The sequence below is a fragment of the Maniola jurtina genome, chromosome 16 (assembly GCF_905333055.1).
Source record: "Maniola jurtina chromosome 16, ilManJurt1.1, whole genome shotgun sequence".
In the NCBI taxonomy this organism is placed as follows: domain Eukaryota; kingdom Metazoa; phylum Arthropoda; class Insecta; order Lepidoptera; family Nymphalidae; genus Maniola; species Maniola jurtina.
In genome coordinates, this window is record NC_060044.1 from 13,812,284 (window position 1) to 13,828,919 (window position 16,636).

A 16,636-nucleotide genomic window follows, 5' to 3' on the forward strand; every position below is an offset into this window, starting at 1 on the left:
TAGAATTGTACAATATGCAACACTTGAATCATCGTCACCATCATCAACCTGTGGGCATCCAATGTTGGACATGGGGTTAACCTAAAGAGCACCATCACACCCGCTCCTAACCCTTCCTCATCCAGCCATTTCCCATCTGCCTCTTTATATCATGGGTCCAAGGTCGCCTCACACTACACCTATGCGCGGTCGCCACTCGAGGACTTTCCGACTCCAACGGTCATCCCCTCTATGACAGGCATGGCCTGCCCACTGCCACTTCAGCTAGCTATGGTTTGGTCTATGTCATTGACCTTGATTCACCTGCGGATCTCCTCATTTTGGATCTAATCCCTTTTAATCAATCAATCAATTTATTGTAAAACTTTGATTTTCCGGGATAAAAAGTAGCCTATCCAGGATAATATCTACCTCTATTCCAAATTTCAGCCAAATCCGTCCAGTAGTTTTTTCGTGAAGGAGTAACAAACATACACACACACACACACACACACACACACACACACACACACACACACACACACACACACACACACACACACACACACACACACACACACACACACACACACATACATACAAACTTTCGCCTTTATAATATTATTAGTGTGATTAGTGTGATAGTGTGATTAGTGTGATTTTATTTTTCGCCTTTATATTATTATTAGTAGGATTTGGGTTAGGTATATACATTGGTCTTAATCTAAGCTAATAATAAGTACAACCAAAATTGTCACATCATCGGTCCAGGTGACTAGAGGTCGTCCTACACTGCGCTTACCGGTACGCGGTCTCCACTTCGGAACACGCCTGCCCCATCGGCCGTCGGTTTTGCGACAGATTTGACCTACCCATTGCCACTTCAGCTTGCTAATCCTTTTAGCCATGCCAGTCGCTTTTGACAGCTGGATTGGGCAGCATTTTTTAAGCTACACACATTTAAAAACTAATTTAATTACTTAGTCCAGGTGACTAGAGGTCGTCCTACACTGCGCTTACCAGTACACGGTCTCCACTTCGGAACATGCCTGCCCCATCGGCCGTCGGTTTTGCGACAGATTTGACCTACCCATTGCCACTTCAGCTTGCTAATCCTTTTAGCCATGCCAGTCGCTTTTGACAGCTGGATTGGGCAGCATTTTTAAAGCTACGTCTTCGTCTAGGATGCAATATCCTAGCCAAGGACGTATGGAGCGGAAACGTGGATACTGACAGTTGTGACGTCCACAAATTAAAAGTGGCTCAGCGGGTTATCGAGCGAGCTATGTTGGGAATCACTCTCAGGTATAACGCCGGAACACTTGTATATTTATGGTAGTAATAGCGAACTGGATGTTGCTGCAGTCGGTACATGACGGGCTAATATCGCGAGCACTCGGTTCACACCTTCACGCGAATCTCCACAAGTAAGTACTTCTCATGGTCCAACTCACGAGCGGAAGCGATTTCAGCTACCTACTTTTTCTATGGCTTGATTCATCGTCTCATTCAGCAGAGGGTGGTCTGCCTAGTGGTGACTAGGCCTCACGAACCACGATGCCTTTAAAGGTTTATCATCATCATTATCAACCCATTGTTCCTCCTCCTTTCAGAAGGAGTATGATCAGTCTATCACGCTGGGTAAATGCGGATTGACATACTCCATACACCTTTGAGAACATTATGGAGAACTCTCAGGCGTATTGGTTTCTTCACAATGATGTGATATCATAACTTCGAAAAGATAGGAGTACTCCGTACTCGGGATCGAACCTCCAATCCTTCAACAAGAAGGCCGACATCTTAACAACTAGGCTGGTAGGCTATCAACGCTTAAAAGATCAGGTCAGGTGTTTTTTATTGCTATTTCTTCTACCAGCCTGTCTTGTGAATATCTCACCCTATTCTTTACAACTTACAAGGAATCAAAAGCTTAATTTGCTATGATTTGCTGAAAAAGGCAAATCTGTACAACATGGATTATAGCAAAATAAGCTTTTGACTCCTTGTATGTCATGGACTTCCTCAAAGTTACGCCTGCTCCTACACCATACCTTACTCTTTTTTTAATTCATAGACTAGCGCTTGGCTGCAATCAGACTTGCTGGTGAAGGATGATGCAATCTAAGATGGAGCGCACTTGCCTAAGTTTTAAGGGTTTATCATATTTTGACGTGACAACGTCTTATAATTCGATAGAGCCGGCTGCACGCACGAAAAAACATGACTCATGCGGCGTTACCTCGCTCTGAGGCGTTCCATGTAAGGCTTGAAGTGCAAGCGAGAGCGCGGAACGAGCGACAAAGAAGCACAATCGGCCTTCGTTGTCACGTTCAACTATCGTCAGTAAACCGACTTTACAGACAACCAATTTTTTTTATGATAAATTGTAACTTGCAAGTTTTTAATGATTCCAGATAAGTTGTGCAGTAAAGTTCCCAAGCCTTGGAGCAAGCCGGGACATACAGGTTCCACAATGAAGGGTTAACTGCACACACACGCAGCCCTCGGCCTGCGCGCGTGTGTGTGAGGGCTGTGTAAGACGCGACCCTCTCTGAAGTCGGTACTCGGTCGACTACTGCATCGTATGTAGGTACACTATTGTTTGATCATTGTATTACAGTTGTACGATACAAATACAGGGCATAACCAGAACGCTAGCAAAAACGAAGACAGTTGATAGTAGTGATAATTACTGATATAACACAAAAAATACGCGAAAAAAAAATTAATTAAAAATCCTGTATTTTAAAAAAAACCACAATATATTGCAAATAAAACATCTGACTGACGCTAGAGGTCAACGAACTTTGCGTAAATAGGCCACTCGAAGTCAATGTCGTGACATAAGTTTTTGCTAGCGTTCTGGTTAAAACCTGTATATTAAAACTGCCTCGTTCGGTCCCGGGTTTGAATAGCGGGGCCAAAAAAGTTATTGGGTTTTCTGTCAAGAAATTCTCTGTGGTAACCCAGAGTTTATCATGATCATCAAACCATCGCCGGCTCAATAGGTATACTGAACATGTCTTTCCTCTCGGAATGAGAAGGGGTTTGACCATAGTCTAGCACGCTGACCAAGTGCGGATTGGCAGACTTCATATTATATCTATGCCTTTGAGAACATCATGGAGATTTCTTAGCAGGGTCTGAGCAGGCAGGTAAATAAGTAAGTATCTACCTAACTAAGCTTGCTGTTTATTTGAAATACTTAGAATTTCTTTATTAGGATTGCGAAGTCTGCCAACCAGCACTGGGCCAGCATAGTGGACTATGGCCAAACCAGTTAGACGATTCTCATCCTGACAATAGAGCTGTACTCAGTAGTGAACCGGCGAAGGGTTGATGATGATGATCGTACTTAGGTTACAATATACCTAGATGACTATTGTAAATTATGTTTTTAATTAAGTGCATCTTCAGTGTCGGCGTGCACCTAAGTAGCATGCAATACGTACAGTCAGCACCAAAGCTAGTTTTGCACCCGCCCATAGTCGCTTGCACTGGCGGGTGCAACCCTATCTTTGTTGCTAACTGTACGTCCCCACAGAGGCGAACCAGGGTTCCGCGCTAATGTGTGACTAACTGTGGCGCATTCCGCGCCGATCGATGCGGAACCCACTGCTCGAATCAGCTGGTACAATGTGATACGCGAATTTATACTTAACATAATATAGTTATAGTAGTACTAGTTCACCCACCCGGCTTCGCTCGAGTGAAGTTTTTGAAAATCAGTGAGGCGGTGATATTTATAAAAATCCTGAAACACGTAAGTACAAGGTGCTAGCTTTGCGACCTCGCACCGGAAACCGCAGTGTTGGAAATATCTCGTCCAAGAAACACTTGTTGAAAGTTGTCTTCGTAACCTTTAAGATGAATTTAGGTTTAGGTTTAGGGAATTTAGGGAATCCACCCCGCTAACCAAGTGCTGATTCACATACCTTCGACAATATTATCATTGTGATATTAAGGATAACTCTCATATACTTAACAATAACATAAGTTCAGCTCTTCACAAGTCACAACTCTAACTCAAAATCATTTATTCAAAGTAAGTAGGTACCTACCTACCTACCTAGGTAAGTACTCCTTTTGATGGTCAGAATTGTTAGATTTGTAAGGTGATACAGTGGTGATGATTAATTACGTAAACTTAAAACTGAAGCTACGAGGGTTCCAAACGCGCCCAGATCTGAGAAGAGCCCACAACAAACTCAGCCGGGCATTCTTTTTACGATCACCACTTCACAAAATCACTTAATATAATAATAATCTCATTGATGTTAAGGCGGCAGGGTTCCGTACCAATTAACACGGTAACGTGTGACGATTGGTGCCGCATTCCGCGCAGATCGATGCGGAACCCGCCGCGTCAGCTGACAGCCGAATGTGTAATTACCGTGTGTGATGCTAAACTAGCCAACACACTAAAACAGGACAGAGCCGGCGACGAATACATTTGTATCTGTAAGCCGCTAGATGGTAATTAATTTTTAGGGTTCCGTACCCAAAAGGTAAAAACGGAGCCCTACTAATGTCACTCTGCTGTCTGTCTGTCTGTCCGCGTGTCACAGTCTCGTAGACGAAATGAGTTACACACCTGAAATATTGGTATTTGGTGTAGATCTTTAACCCAAAACCAAACATTGACCTAGAAATTCAATTAAATTATTTTTCAGGGAGGCTTTCAGGGGGAAAGTGCCGGCATGTGGGGTATCATTCTTTAGAGCTCATTGAGTAGACTATTTTTTATATTTTTTATCTTAAAAAATAAGGAAATGGGGGCCATCAAAGTTGTCAGTTTTAACTTTTAGACCATTTTTATGACGGGGACTATCTCAAAACTAAACTACATAGTTAGGAATATGAATATTTACCATATACTGTATTTTAAACAACTAATACTGAAAAAAAAAACGATTTATAAAACAGTTTGTAAGCTGTGACTAAAACAAACGAACATTTTTTGGGGTTTTCTTTCACGATTTATTACTCGGAAAAGAAATAATATTTCATACACCTAAAATATGATGTTCATAATTATATACGGAACCCTAAAAGAGCGAGACCCGACTCGCACTTGACCCGTTTGTTTCCTTTTCCTTAGGTACGGAAACCTAAAATATTACGATAAGGAAACTTTGAACTTGTTGACAGACATCTCCAATAGGTAGGTAGGTTGAGTTTTTCCTGGCTCTTCTCAGTAAAATCTACTTTCTGAACCGGTGGTAGAGTTGACATAATATCATAAGTGTACCCACAGGCTGCCTACATGATATAAATAAATTCTTTAATTTCATAGTCACACTTGTTCAAAATAGCTTAATCTAAAGCATCCTACAGGTAAACATCTCCAGATTCAAATCGAGACCCTTATCACGAGCTAGCTCCAACAACAATAGTACATAGGAGCTCGCGAATAGACGTCGTGTCGTCAACACATGTCAAACAATTCGCGACACCTTCCGAACTGGGGCAAAAACTCGCTTTGAACGGCATAAAGACAAGACATGAGGGGCTCCACTTCGCACCTCGCAGAATGCCCCTTTGTGCCCCACAATGGCCCCCGCACAAAGCCCCACAGATTTGTCAGTTTGATAATAGGTTAGCTGATATCTCAACATTCATTAGCGGTCAGCGCTTCAGTCTGTATGCCACTCTTTGTCGAGCCTTTGATTCCTTTTCAGTTTTTTTGTAGTGATGGATTTTTGTTGAAGGAAATATTTTTAGGCCTCTTTTGTTTGTGGTGATGTAAGGCCCCGTTTGTCTCTGATTTGGATGGAACAACGTTTTAATAGAAATTGATTTGTCATTTGTGAACCTGTCTTCGGTTACAGATCATGGATGCTTATGAAAAGCGAATAATTGAAATACTTAGGTAGGTAGGTACTCAGATTCCTAATATAGGTATCTGTGGTGTTCCTTGAACTATTTTGGATGTCATCATCATCATTTGAACTCATCGTCGGCTCACTACTGAACGTGGGTCTCCTTTCTGACCCGTGACGGACCCGTGGACGTTGACGATGCCAATCACATTTTAGGGTTCCGTGCCTCAAAAGGAAAAAGAACCCTTAAGGATCACTTTGTTATCTGTCTGTCCGTCTGTCGTGTCTGTCAAGAAAACCTATAGGGTACTTCCCGTTGACCTAAAATTATGAAAGACAGGTGGTCTTATAGCACAAGTAAAGAAAAAAATCCATAAACCGTGAATTCGTGGTTACATCACAAAAAAAAAGTGAAAATGTGTTCATGAACAAGTATAATAATTAGTACTTATTTTCAATTTTCAAAGTAAGATAACTATACTTAGTGGGGTCTCATACAAAAGGGCTTTACCTGTACATTCTAAAACAGATTTTTATTTGTTTTTATGTATAATAGGTAGTTTTTGATTTATCGTGCAAAATGTCCGAGTACGGAACATTCGGTGAGCGAGTCTGACTCGAACTCGGTCGGTTTTTATTGGCTGACTCTCTCTCACCTATGGCTGGAACACACAGTTGCAGTAAGAAACACATTCATTCATCTCAACCTGTCGCCGGTTCACTACAAGCAGAGGCTCCTCTATGACCGAGAATTGGGTTTAGCCATAGTCTTCCGCACTAGCCATACTTACAGTGCGGATTGACAGACTTCTGATAGGCCTGAAGGTTTCCTCACGATGTTTTTCTTAATCGCTAAAGCGAGTGCTTGACCTATACCTATTTAATTGCTTAAAACGCACGTAACTCTTAAAAGTTAGAGGTGCATACCCAGAATCGAACCTAGGTTTCCCCGACTAGGTCGACCCGACGTCTGACCACTATGCTATTCACCGCTGGTAGGTATATTTTGGACGCCTAGCCTACTTACTGTGGCAAATAGAATACCTAACTACAATAGAAAACATTCTAGGTACCTACCTACGCAATGGAATTATTCCGAAAGGTCGGCGGTTCAAACCCCACCCGTTGCACTATTGTCGTACCCACTCCTAGCAAGCTTTACGCTTAGTTGGAGGGAAAAGGGGAATGTTAGTTATGATTAAAATAGCTAATATTGTATAAAAAAATTAAAAAAAAATTAAAGTACCTACTCTAAAAAGTACGAACAGACAAATTCACCAAATTATTATTTATCTTAAAGTCACATATTTTCACTAACTAAAATTTTAGGCGATTCAAAGCCCGATTTAGGCCTAATTAGAAAGGCATTCAATATAATAAGCCTAGCGCGGAGGGTTGCGCACGCGCTTTGTTACACTGAGCTTTTTGAGTTTTGCGACTCACTGTCCACGTATCTAATAATAATATAGGTATAGGTACCTAATACTCATATTGTGTGCCTATATAACTTGATTATTTGATTTTATTGATTAGCTGTAATTTGAGCTGCGAAAACGTAGGTAAGTAGGTATATAAGCGGTAATTAGATGTTGATTTTCAGGAAAAAGGTCTCACAGCAAAAGTAGGTACCTACTAGTTGAAGGAAAAATCCGAAAATCGGTAATCTTTGTACTTATAGTAGGATGGGTTTTTTTTTACAATTATCTGTACAAACTTGCATTTTCAAATGAATAATTAATCGTCAAAACTTTTATACGAATCCTTCTAAGGCACGGAACCTTCGGTGCCAGGTCCAACTCGCACTTGGCCGTTTTTTTTAAATTAAAACATGCCTACCTACCTAAGCAGTAAGTCCTACTTAAATATAAATTAGGTACATATGTTAATCAGGCCTCAGGAGTGAGCGCGTTGAAATCTTTTAGCCTATTATTATTATATATATATTATTATTATGTCGCAATTAAATAGGTAATTTAATTGCGACACTGTTATCTTACAGGTATTTAAACAATTCATAATATTTTCCGTAAATCTGCTTTTTAAATTAAGATTTTACACAGCAGGCAAGTAGGTATAAGTATTTACCCTCTGTAAAACTCTGCGTAGGTCAAAAACATTAGCCTGTTTACATACCTACTTATCTATTTTTAAAATCAAATTAATTCCACTCGTCTCACCAGTAAGAAATTAAGGAATACATCAAAAACTGTTGTGTTTTTGGTTCGGCGAAAATTTGCAATGCCGACGGCGCATGAATCTGGAACTGATTTTCAAATCTCTTTCAGTAGGAAGATTGGTATTTTATAATAATAACAGAATGTTGTTAGGTAATAGATAGGAACCTACTTAGTATTGATCAATAAAATAATAAACTGTTTAGTTGTAAATGGATAGGAATCAAGCCTCTATTTTCAATTTACTTTTAGAGTTTTACTCAATTAAACAAAGATTTGGGCTTTATTTCATTAAACGAATTTCATTCAAGCTAAAAATAAGTTATTTTTTAATAGATAGGTATTAACTTGAAGTAATAATATTCAAAGGAAGTAGAAATAATTTAATAGTTTGGTAATAGGTAGGTAAAAACACTTTCCATGATTTAAAAAGCTTTTTTTTTTATTTACTATAGGCAAGCGCTTGACCACAATCGTACCTGATGGAAAGTGATGATATCTCTTATTTTAAAACATGATGCCTACCTAACCATTGACTTAATTCAAAAATCGATAAACTTAGCATCTATGCCTAATTAAGTGATATTTTATTTTTTAATAAGTACAATATTTAAATAACCTAGGTACAAACTTCTATGCATCTATGAATAATTTTATCAGGCCATAGAATCAATAAAGGTGGCATCTTTTATGCAACTTTATACATCGTAGGTCTGTAACAACTTAATACCTAAAGTTAATGTCCTTTTTGCAAATTGGATTGAATTTCATTTCCCTGCTTACCTACCTATCCAGGCTACTTTGTATCATAACAACGAAGTTTAGATCATTTTATCGACAAAGTAAATAAAGCCTTTTACATCAATCCTATACTGACTACTTTTACTGAAAAAAAAAAAATATCTGAATCGAATAAATTGATCGTAAGGCTTAGGGCACACTCCCGCGCTCGCCGCGCTGTGCGTGTTGCGGAAACCCGATCCGCGGCCGCCGCCGCATTGTCCGCGGCCCATTGTCTCGCACAGAGCTAATTATAATAAAGAAAAAACGCTAATTAATCACGCCGAGCTACCACAGCTCGCCTGATTCAAAACCCTTCACAAACAAGAGTACGCGAGATACCTTTGTGCGATGTGTGATTTAATATTCTTTATCTGCTTATTAAAAAGTTGGTTGCCATTATTTTGGATGTTAAAGTGCTCTGCTCAATTAAAACCAGCTTACTAAATTTCAAATACTACTGATGCAATTTAATGCGTGTTAAGAAGGTAAAATTTAGTTGGATAAACTTATTCTTATACCTACCTAAAATAATCGTGTAACAAGTGAAAAAGTTATGTTTAAAAAAGCTTATTACCTAGTCTCATAACATTGTTGTTTGTAGGCACATATTAAATCAAATCAATGTACCTAAGTACTATGTTGTATATATGTACCTATGTGCATATACCTAGAGTACAAAATTCACTTACGATTGACTTGAAATTCATGAAAATTAAAATTACTCTACACAAACGATCAATTCAATCTTACTGTTAATAAGTAGCCTGCACAAGACGACTGTATGTCTTTACATGCCTAGATAGCTTTGTGCTGCCTGACTACCAACACGTAAATTATGGTTTCAGTCATGTAAATAGATAATCTCAGCCACTATGGTGCAGAAAAGAGGTGTACCTACCAGGTGGTGGATGTAAGAGCGGAGGGCCCGGGAGGAACGCCGCGGCGACGGCGGCTTGCGCATTGAAAGCCGCAGCGTACGCCACGCGGCTGGCCACGGATGCGGGCAGTTGGAACTGTGGCGTGTACGTTCTGTGGTCTCTACTCTCTGATAAATTCAAAACTCCGTCGAAACAGCGGTCTCCGTCTCGATTTTCAAAGTACCGGTCTCTACTATCCCGGTTATCGGACAGACCCAGCAGTTCTTGTATCGCGAAGGGAGACCGTTGCGGCGCTCTTGGCGCGCTCGCGTTCGCACTCATCGCCTGCATGTTTGGTGCCCGCTGGTGTACTTCTAACTTAAGAATATTATTGCAGAATTTGCTATATTAATAACTTGCTGCGCTCCATATTTGAATAAAAATATATCACAATTTATTTGCGGTTTTTTATTGATAGAAATTTCTTCTAAAATCACTTGGTACTATTTTAAAGTTTAATTTGAAAGTTCTAAATAACACTTTTCTTACGGTTTACTGTCAATTCAACGTCAACAAATTTTAGGCCTCTGAATTTCTACATCGTTACTATTGAATTTTGAAAAGGAGAAAATTTTCCTTTTTCTTTCAAAAGACGGAAAATCGCGAAAATTATTTAGATCGCGTATTTTTGCAAAACACGGCACGAGCACTCACCGCGGCGTCAGGAGCGCATCTGCCCGCGGCGCCGCCCGTCTCTTTGTAAAAACGAGAAAACCCCCCTCGAAACACCGGCACCGGGCGCTCCACATCGAAAAATCGTAATTCACCACCCTTCTCGTACACCGAACGACCTTTTCGAACCGAGACGCGAACCGCAACGTAATGCTAAAAACGGCGCAAAAACCTTCCACGGATGCGGTCTATACGGCCTTTTAGAAGGAGCACTGCAACCCCCCATTGCGGGCGGGCGGGGCCTACTAATAGCCAATACGGATATTTTGTTACCGCACTCTATTGGCCAGATTTCTTCGCGGGAGACACGCCTACCCGACGATTTGCTGAACAAAATCTCACTGTATTACCATTCAGTAGAATATGGAATGGTGTAAAGCGTATAGATTTGATTTAATTTTGATTAATTGTAGAAATGAATAGAGCGAGTGTGGCGAGCGAGGGGGTGAGCGGCGGGCGCGTGGGGAGGGGGCCGGAGTCGCGGACCGTCGCGTTTCGTCGCGGCAGGTGGATGCGAGCAACTTCCCAGTCTGTCCTCCGCCTTATTTCGTCGAGTGAATGGCGAGCGAGTATTAATTTCCTCGTCCGCGGTTTCACACGAGTGTATAATGTCCCACTATTGATCATGTCTACCTGCCATGTAGTCCGCGCCCGAAACAAAGGCTCGCACTATGTGCCAGCCCTGTATTGACACTACCGAGTACCGACCGACCTCAAACCAGATTTCACTCAAAAAGGGGTAGGCAACTAAGATTTACATTCTCTACATGAGAAGATTTCAAGAGCTTTTATTACTTAGATAGCCTACTACTTACTATAGATACGATGATTTAAATTGATGGGCATACAAATATTTTGAGCAATATCAATCTTAGAAGAAAATTAAATTTGAGAACCTGTTGCTTATAAACAGAAATAACTAATTAATAACTTTTTTAAATTAATTCACACTTAGGTAAAGTCTATTCACTTACTACTATAATATAGGTAATGTCGCTACCTAACTTGTGTTTATTATTTAAGTAGATACCTATAGGTTATAACTATTCATATTTTATTACAATAACCATAAGATTATATTTATAGCCAATAGATTCTATTTTATTCCTAGAAATAGAAAACATTTATTTAACAAACAGTAAAAAATAATAAAATAAAAGCAAAATGATAGGTACCTAAGTGCGTCTGCGGGTGTAGCGAGTTAGCGACACTATGTTTAATAGGTAGGTAATAATAATATATTTTTAATTTCAGTTACAATTTACCTACTTACAACATGACATCTGATATAAGAATATTTTGAATGCAACGGATATTTCTATTCCTAAGTACTTAATTATAAATTGTATTCAGGTAATATAATTTTAAATATACTTAGCGCATCTTAAATTCTAGTAATGTAGTAGGTAAGTAGGTAGGTAGGTATGTAGTAATTTACGTAGGTAGGTATTTAAAGTCGCTTAAAGTTTTGGATAAAACAAAAACTCTTGAAAATATTCCTACTTTAGAAATTTTCTAAATCAACTTGCTCCAAACACTAAAAGTCATTATTTTCTAAATCTTACCTAAGTAGGTAATTGGAAGCTAAAGAGTGAGGCATGGCGGGGACTTGTTTAAGAAACCGGTCAAGTGCGAGTCGGACCTCGCTCTTTTAGGGTTCTGTAGGTAGGTAGGTAGTACATAATAATTATGAACACCATATTTTGGGTGTAAGAAATATTTCTTTTTTGAGCTAGAACATCGTTAGTAGGTAAGCCGTGAAAGGAAACCCTAAAAAGGGTTCATTTGTTTTAGTCACAGCTTACAAACTATTTTAGCTATAGGTTAATCGTTATTTTCAGTATTTGTGGTTTAAACACAGTATACCTAATATGGTACATACCTAATACATCTATCTACCGAAATTTTACATTCCTAACTACTTAGTTTATTTTTTGAGATAGCCCCCGTCACAATTTGACAGCCCCCTTTTCTTTATTTTTAAGGTAAAAATAAAAAATACCTAGGTATATTCGTACTCTACTCAATGAGCTCTAAACAAAAACAATAAAAATCGGCTCCTTTTTCATCCATGGGAGCCCCCTGAAAAATAATCTGATTTAATTTTTAATTCAATAATTGGTTTTGGTTCAACATTCTACACCAAATACCAAAATTTCAGGTTTGTACTTAATCCATTTCGTCTACGAGCTAGAGACCTGTGACACGCGGACACACAGACAGACAGACAGGCAGACAGACAGCAGAGTGAAATTAATAGGGCTCCGTTTTGACTTTTTGGGTACGGAACCCTAAAAATGAACAGTCTTTCCTTTTGATATGTCTCCGGCTGAGACACTGTTTAGTCTTACCGACCAACTGAAGTGAAGTTTGGTTTGTTAGCTTTTTCATATGCGGGGTCAGGTCACCATTCTAGCACGTTGGGACCATTGCCACTTCAGCAGCACACCTCGCTGAGCTGTGTCATGTCGGTTATTCTGGTTCTCTTACGCATCTCCTCATTTCTGATTTGAGCACGTAGAGAAACTCCGAGGACAGCTCTCTCCATCGAAACAATAACAGATCACTGATAAGTACTTAATTAGTTAAATATGAAAAAAATAAACTTTTCTCATTCAAATCTAGTTTCTCTATTCTTTCTTGCCAATAGTGTCTGAACTGTATTGGCAATTTGCATAGAAAACAGATGGTAATGAAGAAACCGCTCGATAATCCAAAGTGGGCGACAAGTTACATACCCACCTATTAGCATAATCCGTAGACACGAAGTCTGTCCGAGTCCCAAGACTTGAGGCTTGAGGTCCGGGACTCGAAGTCTGAGGCCCCAGACCGAGGCCAGAGAGCACTAGTGATGGCCCGTTTACACCGGAATATCCGATTTTTAGCGGGAACTGTTTTTTGTAGAATCCGGCAACAGTTTTCCGATACACGCGGTCATACAAGCATACGATTGTAGGATCCGGCAAAAAACAGATCCTGCTACGTATTTGTTATCAGATTTTGCTACTACAAATCGGTCCGGTCGCACTAAAAAATGCCAGATCCGATTTAGGGGTATCTAACAGTTCAATACGTTAGTGTTCATTCAGTTCACACAAGCATACGATAGCAATATACGGCAAAAACCAGAACTGCATGCTGATCCACTAACTCAGTATCCAACGATAAATGATAGCCACCGAGCTCATTTGACTTTGGTTGGCTCTACATTGCTGCTTCAATGAGTGTTATGAAAATAATTTTTCGTAAAAAAACTTCAATGGATTACAAAATATAGGTACAGTGGAACCTCTTTAACTCAAACCCCGTTAACCCGAAATCCTCGCTAAGGCAAAATAATTAATCATTCCCTTCCGTTGAGTTACAGAAACCCTATAACTCGAATTGTTTAGACGCTATAACTTGTATCGATTGTGATTTCCCTGCACTGTACCTACTATTCATACATATCACACTCTAACTCGAAGTACAAATCTTACAGAGTCTAATCCTTGAATTCTTGAAGTTCGTACAGGCTTGAATGTAATTAATATCAAATATAAGCTCTATGGCTATCATTCATCGCTGAACACTGAGTTAGCGAATCGCCCTGCCGGTAACTTGGACGGGCGGTGGACGCGGGCGGGGATCTCACCGTGCGGCGTGGCTGACGACGCTGGACGGTCGTGTGAACGCACTATCCGATTTTTGCAGGATCCGATAAAAAGTAGATCCGACAAAGTTGACGCGGTGTGAACGGGGGTGAGATTGGCGGCTCTCATTAGTAGATCAAAGTCGCGCCGAGTGCGTCTATCGGATTTGCAATTTGCGCCTCTCGCTACTAATTAATTTCACCCGTCTCGTCTGCACCAACGGAACAATTATAAAAACAGATCGTAGGTATAACCTATCCTATATTTCGTGATGCGGTATTGATTTTGCACATTAATTCCAAATAATACATTTCTGAAGATGAAATAATGAGTTAGCGGATTTTTTTATTCATTAATTTTGTCTATAAAATAAGTATTATTTTTGTTAGCCAAAACTGCTTGACAGACATAGCTATGTACCTAGCTACCTACCTACTTACCTCAGCTGCCACTCAACTGCTGCTGGGTCTACAATGGGTCTACAATTAGAATATAAGATTTTGCATGGGTTCTCACTTCTCTCTTTTCTAACTCCAAAAAGTAGTTTTCTAGAGTTACCGCTAAAAAACGTGAAAGTTTTCAAAAACTCAGTTTTATAAAAAAGAATCTTATGTTGGTACAGGTACCTACCTACCTACTTAAGTATAAGACCAAGGTTTTTAAATTGGTTTTAGTTTGCCCCTAACGTAGCAAATTTTTGTAAACGTTAGTTACCTAAGCAGGTATTTTAAATTCCCATGTTTTCTGGCAATAACTCCAAAACTACTTTTTAATACTTTGTAAGCAAGATAACAGCAGAATGTACTTACCTGAATACTTAAGTAAGTATGTGAGAACAGAAAATATTCGGAAAATTGAAAATTGGTTTTGCCAATGGGATTTTTAAACCTAAATCTATGTTAGGACGTGGGAAAAAGTTAGTTATTATTATAGTGATGCGACCTCTATGTTTATCTATAATACTTCATCTCAAAAATTAATTGATTTTATCATCATCACTCACTCATGTAAATAAATATGACTAAATTTAAAAAATCTTCCCAACGAGTCACATTCAGAGTAACAATGTGACTCGTAAGTTGCAACTAGTAACAGTGTGACTAGATGGGAGAAAAATTTCGATGGATTTCCAACGAGTCACACTGTGACGCGATTGAGTGTGACTCGTTGGGAACCCATTATAGATAAAGAATAGCATTTTGCGCAAAACCAGGATTTTTCGAAGTTACAACGGGATAGGGAACAAACAGAGTTTATATACTTATTTTTGCCGAGGCGATCGCTAGTAGGTACTTAGGACTTCATATTTTTGGAAATAAAGTTTTTAAAAAATAGTTAGGTTTAAAATGATAATTAAGTACCTGATTATATTGGACATTTGTCATCTTCCAATAAGTGTAGGTAGGTACCTACCTGTATAATACCAAAAAAAAAAAAAAAAAAAAAAAAAAAAAAAAAAAAAAAAAAAAAAAAAAAAAAAAAAAGGTACCTACCTACTTTTACATATCATAGCAAAATATCAAAGAAATTCTTATGTTTATAAAAAGAAAAAGAAAATTTCTACATAAAAAAAATTCGTGTGAACTGTGTTCGCTCCGTGTCGTGTGTAGTGTGTGTGCACAAAACACCGCACTAACAAACGGCGGAGGTCGGCCATTGCGCATTGAAGGCTCGGTAATGTGAGCCTCCTGCCTTCCTCTCTGGACCCTCAATATTATGGTGCCCAACGAATAAACACAAATCTCTGTAAGTATAGCAGGTATACCTATAGTGTATACCTAGGTCATTAAATATTTTATACTAGGGATCCGCCCTGGCTTCGAACGGATGCAACGATTTTAATGCGGGTTTTATCAATGCTAGTGATTCAAGAGGAAGGTTTATACGTATAGATACCCAGTTCAATAAATTGTTTCGTCTTAATTTGTTGAAATAATGACGATAATTGTTCAAGATGTAGGTAGTCGGAAAAAATCAAGCCGGCTGAAAGCTTTCACCCAAAAAGCGTCTAATTTTTTGGAATATAACAAAACTAGCGATCCGCCTCGGCTTCGCACGGGCACACTTCGCAATTATTACAATTGTCGTAGGAATCTCTAATTTTTTTAAATAAAATGAATTTTAAAAATCGGTTCGCTAGTTCTAGAGATTACTTCCTACAAACAAACTTACAAACTTTTCCTCTTCATACCTATTATTAGTAAGTACCTATAGATAATCACACTGATACAACATTAGCTACTATCTACATTGCACCCGTGCGAAACCGGGGCGGGTCGTTAGTTGTAACTAAGTTAGATCCATGGATCTACCTATAATGATTTAGATCATGGATTTAGATCATAATCTATGAAAGTACCTACTTTCCAAGATGCGAAATTCATAATAAACACAAGATTTGCTCGCACTGATACAACGGGAGTAGGTAAGTAATTCAAAATATTTTTATTCAATTAAACTATTACAAGTACCTACCTAAGTACTTTGGAATGCCTTTCCTACCGAGCAGATCCACTAGGAACCTCGGCGGTTACTCTTTCCAAAGATTTGATACACAATATTATTATGACATGTGCAAAATTAATTGAAGTCCCGCGCATTGCTGGAGCGAGCTGCAGGTCAAATCCACGCTCAAAAATAAAAATAAAGGCTGT

General features: G+C 39.1%; 1 protein-coding gene across 2 annotated transcripts in view; it reads right to left on the bottom strand.

The window, feature by feature from the left end:
• The window catches only part of LOC123873066 (visual system homeobox 2-like), a 131,460-nt gene extending 121,134 nt beyond the window's left edge, over nucleotides 1-10,326 (bottom strand). For both annotated transcript variants that reach the window (XM_045917750.1, XM_045917749.1), the window contains exon 1: nucleotides 9,660-10,326. In XM_045917750.1, the coding sequence (XP_045773706.1) occupies nucleotides 9,660-9,969 (310 nt within the window). In that variant the 5' untranslated portion in view covers nucleotides 9,970-10,326. The remainder of the gene's footprint in view (nucleotides 1-9,659) is intronic.
• Between the last annotated feature and the right edge of the window lie 6,310 nt (nucleotides 10,327-16,636).